The sequence below is a fragment of the Hippocampus comes genome, unplaced genomic scaffold, assembly GCF_001891065.2.
Source record: "Hippocampus comes isolate QL1 unplaced genomic scaffold, H_comes_QL1_v1.1 scaffold93, whole genome shotgun sequence".
Lineage (NCBI taxonomy): Eukaryota > Metazoa > Chordata > Actinopteri > Syngnathiformes > Syngnathidae > Hippocampus > Hippocampus comes.
The window spans coordinates 920,387-924,242 of NW_017805481.1; the positions used below are offsets into that span (position 1 = coordinate 920,387).

At 46.7% G+C, this 3,856-nt stretch overlaps 1 protein-coding gene across 11 annotated transcripts in view; it reads right to left on the bottom strand.

Moving 5' to 3' along the window:
- elavl3 (ELAV like neuron-specific RNA binding protein 3) overlaps window positions 1-1,686 on the bottom strand; it is a 12,853-nt gene extending 11,167 nt beyond the window's left edge. For 6 of the 11 annotated variants that reach the window (XM_019875864.1, XM_019875861.1, XM_019875858.1 and 3 more), the window contains exon 1: window positions 1,022-1,685. In XM_019875864.1, coding sequence (XP_019731423.1) covers window positions 1,022-1,030 — 9 coding nt within the window. In that variant the 5' untranslated portion in view covers window positions 1,031-1,685. Of the gene's footprint in view, window positions 1-1,021 lie in introns of all 11 variants that reach the window. The other 5 variants (XR_002168941.1, XM_019875860.1, XM_019875859.1 and 2 more) reach the window with 2 other exon arrangements.
- Between the last annotated feature and the right edge of the window lie 2,170 nt (window positions 1,687-3,856).

Sequence of the window (3,856 nt, forward strand, 5' to 3'; positions counted from 1 at the left end):
TAAAGGGGGTGGGGGGGGTGGCACACTGTCTCTGCCCATGTGTGATAGGTAAGGACATGAAAGAAATAGCGATGATTGTTATAAAATGCTCCAAATATAATTGCAGGTGCTGCAATTAGAATTCTTTTCCACATGAATTTGTATTATTTCACTTTGTAATTCAAAATAAATCAAATCCTTCAATGAACAATTCATTAGTGGGCTTAAAGGCCCGGGTGTCCATCCTGACACGCCCAAAAAAAAAAAAAAAAACGGACCACAGGCCACTCAACCGAGCCAAATCCTCCCTGCATCTCCCCATTTTTTTACTACCGAGCATGGCCGCCATGTGTTGTATTTATTTAATTAATTTTTTTAAAAGAGGGAAGTAAAATGGAGACCGCGTAACTCTCTTTGCTCACTCGCATGCTCACGTCGTAATTTCCGAATGGTTCCTTTTAACAAAAGCAAAAGGCAAAGGGATGTGTAACGTCTCTCCTCCCCCCAGTACGGAGTGACTCAACCGTTTTGTTTTTTTTTTTTCATCTTTTTTTTCTCTTTCCTTGTTGGATGAAGCAGCCTCCAAGGCATCGCGTTTTGTCTCCGGCATCCTTGTTGATGCGTGCACCCGGGCCAAGAAAACCAACTCACCCGCCCTTCCCTTCGCCTCCCCCTTCCCAAATGAACGCATTTCTCCCTTTGTGGAATTCAATGTTGCCATTAATCCAGGTGAAACGAAGAGCGTCAACCCTAAAATGGAAGACTAAATACCACCATGAAGCCCTCATCCTTCACCCGTCTGCAAAAACCGCAGTTTATCCATCCCTGACTACATCCCGAGTTTGCCCGTTTCACCTGAAATCTTGACGCTAACTGCTTCGAGATGGCCGCATCACATGTGCACACGCTATGGCAGTGCAGCAAACACATTAACACAAAGGGGCCCGGGAGACACAACATGCAGTCCGAGCATCAACACCCCCCACCCGACCCCCCCAGGAGCCGACGTAGAGGAAAGACGAGAGACAGAAGGCATACGTACGGTAACCATTCTTGACGTGCAACGACAAGGAAATCTAGGTCCCTCTTTTCGGCGGAAGCTCGGCGGCGCTCTTGCGGTGCTCTGCTCGCACGGTTCCCCTCTCCGGAGTTCCCAAAAATTCAAAAAAACAAAAAAAAAAAAAAGGTAAAAAAAAAAAATACAAACTGGGACCTGACGGTGGGTCTCAGCCTGCGGAGGTTGTATGGGGGTCCTCTATTGGATGAAAAGGAGGAGAAGAAAGGGGGGTTCTTTGCAGGATGACGGAGGAGGAAGAGAGGAGCGTTCTCTCCGATGGTGAAGTGTGATCACAAAAAAAAAATAGTCGAGAGGAGAAGCAGTGTGATCCTTGGTAGGGTGTGTCCAAGGATGGGAGGAGGAGGAGGAGGAGGATGCTGAGGAGGGGAGGGGGGTGGCCTGCTGCTTCGGAGTGTGTTTTTTTTTTCCTTTTTTCTTTTTTTTTTTTTTTTGCGCGTGTTCGATTCCCTGCTCGCCTCGTAGTCTCCCTTCTGCGCCTCTGCTGCAATGCTCTTCTTTTATGTGCTGCTTCTGGCTGCCGGAGCTGGCCGCCGATTGGCTAATTGTACAGGGAGGGCGCTACAAGGCGGCCATTGCAATGCGCTCCTCGCCCATTATCCCCTTCAGGAGAGAGATCAACGAAAGCCCCCTCCACTCGCCCCCCCCCCCGCACTCCTCCTTGCTCGCTTCCCTCCCTGCCCTTCTATCACTCCACTCCCTGCTTCTCAATGCCCTTCCTTTCTTCCTGTCCCCCACCCCCTACCTCTTCACACACGCACACACACACACGCGCACACACACACACACACACACACACACACACACACACACACACACACACACACGCGCGCGCACGCACACACAGAACTGAGTGAATAGGACTCCACCTGCACTGGCGGAACAGATGGGTGCAGCACTTGTCCCTTCTTCCTTCCCCTCCCCTCCTTTTGCATCCTCCATTTCAACCTCACTCCTCTGGCTCTACGAATACACTTTTCGACAAAAAGGAAAACGCATGGCAAGGCCTTAGAAAATGTGTCCATGTGTGAACGCTGGCTAAAAACAAAGCATGGAAAAGTTGCAACGCGCGAACGGAGGCAGATGGCGAGCCATCGGGGAGGGTCAGGTGCAAACGTGGGAATAACAAATTCGAACCCCCACCATTGCATCCCCTTGCTCAATGCGTTCAACAATCGAAACGTCGGATTGAGACGGCTCTTGGCCAAAATGTGGCCGGCAGTGATTTTGTGTTTACTTAACGTGGCCCTTCCCGGGGAGTTCCGGTCGCAGGTCCGCCCACCTCTCAACGCGGTCCCGACTGATTGCTCACTGAGACATGCTGTTTGGGCTCATCTATAATGCACGCTCCTGCCCCGAGACATCATGTGTGACAAATGACCTATTTCGGCGCAGACCCCCATAGGGCTCTGACCTGCGGGGGTGGGCGGCTACCGGTGCGTAAATCAGTGTTTTAATTTCATTTAATTTAATTTTTTTGTAACTTCCGGCAAGGAGGTGATGTTATTGGCACTGTTTCGTAGCAGTGGATCACTACTCAGTGGTCGATCCGTTTTGGTGCCGATCCAGAATTTTTTTTTTTTTTTTATCCATCATTTCATTGTGAATATTATAGGATTCATGATGAAAATATTGTCATATGCAGGCGGTGGATAATGAGTGAAAATTGCACTCAGCCAATTCATATGAGAAACATAGAGGTGCACAATACCTCTGTTAAAAAAAAAAATGTTGCCTTTGTGGAATCAGGGTTGAGCAGCAAAATGCAACCCGTTTTTTTTTTTTTTTTGCCGTCTCAGGGGGCGGCCATTTTGCCCCTTGCTGTTGACTGAAGATGACATCACAGTTGGTCGGGGCTCAGGTAGCGATTGTCCATTGCTCGCCTGTTTTCTGGGCTTAGTCATGTGACATTCGCAAAGCTGAGCCCAGTAGGCTTTGTGATGTCATCTTCAGTCCACAGCAAGTGGCAAAAAGGCCAGCCCCTGTGATGGAAACATTTTTTTTTAACTTTGTGAAAATGGATGTGAATTTTAATATTTGTGCTCCAGTTATTTCTGATGTAAACATTGCAATTTTCCAGTGACTTTTCACTCTGCTAGGAATTGGACTTTTATTTTTCCTCAGTTTTTTTTTCTCTTTTTTTGCTGTTTGTATTTCTGCTAAATAGTCTTTGTGGGTTTTTAATGAGTTTGGTGCTAACCTAAATTGAGGATTGTGTGGCCCAATTCAAACGAGGATTTCCGTGAAACTTTTTGAAAGGCAGAGGGATAAACTAATGACAAATTCTTCGTTTTGGTCGCGACTTTTTCACCAAGACATCATTCGCCTTCATTCTACTAGTTCGGGGGTCGGCAACACGCGGTTCAAGAGCCGCGTGCGGCTCTTTAGCGACATCTGGTGGATCTGTGGAGCTTTATAAAAAAAGTTTGAAAATGGAAAAAGATTTTGATCGTAGGCTATTATAGCTCAAATAGATATAGATGCATGTTGCAGCTCCGAAAAAGGAGAGCTGTGGTGTTGTTTTTTTTAAAACGTATACTTTATTTTTGCTTTTAACAGTCTTGACAATCACAGACACGTCTGCGTCCGACTTCGTGCCTTCTCTCTTCTCGTTCGACTCGAGAGGCGTTCAAAGACAGCCTCAGAAAAACGGAAATTCATGATCACTTCACTGACACTAAGAAAAGCGAAAATAATGCACCAAAACAAAAAAATCAAGCGAGGAAATCACAAAATAAATTCTATGGGGGCGTTTGTGAACACACAACAAAGGAATGAATAACAAACAATTGGAAGTTTTAT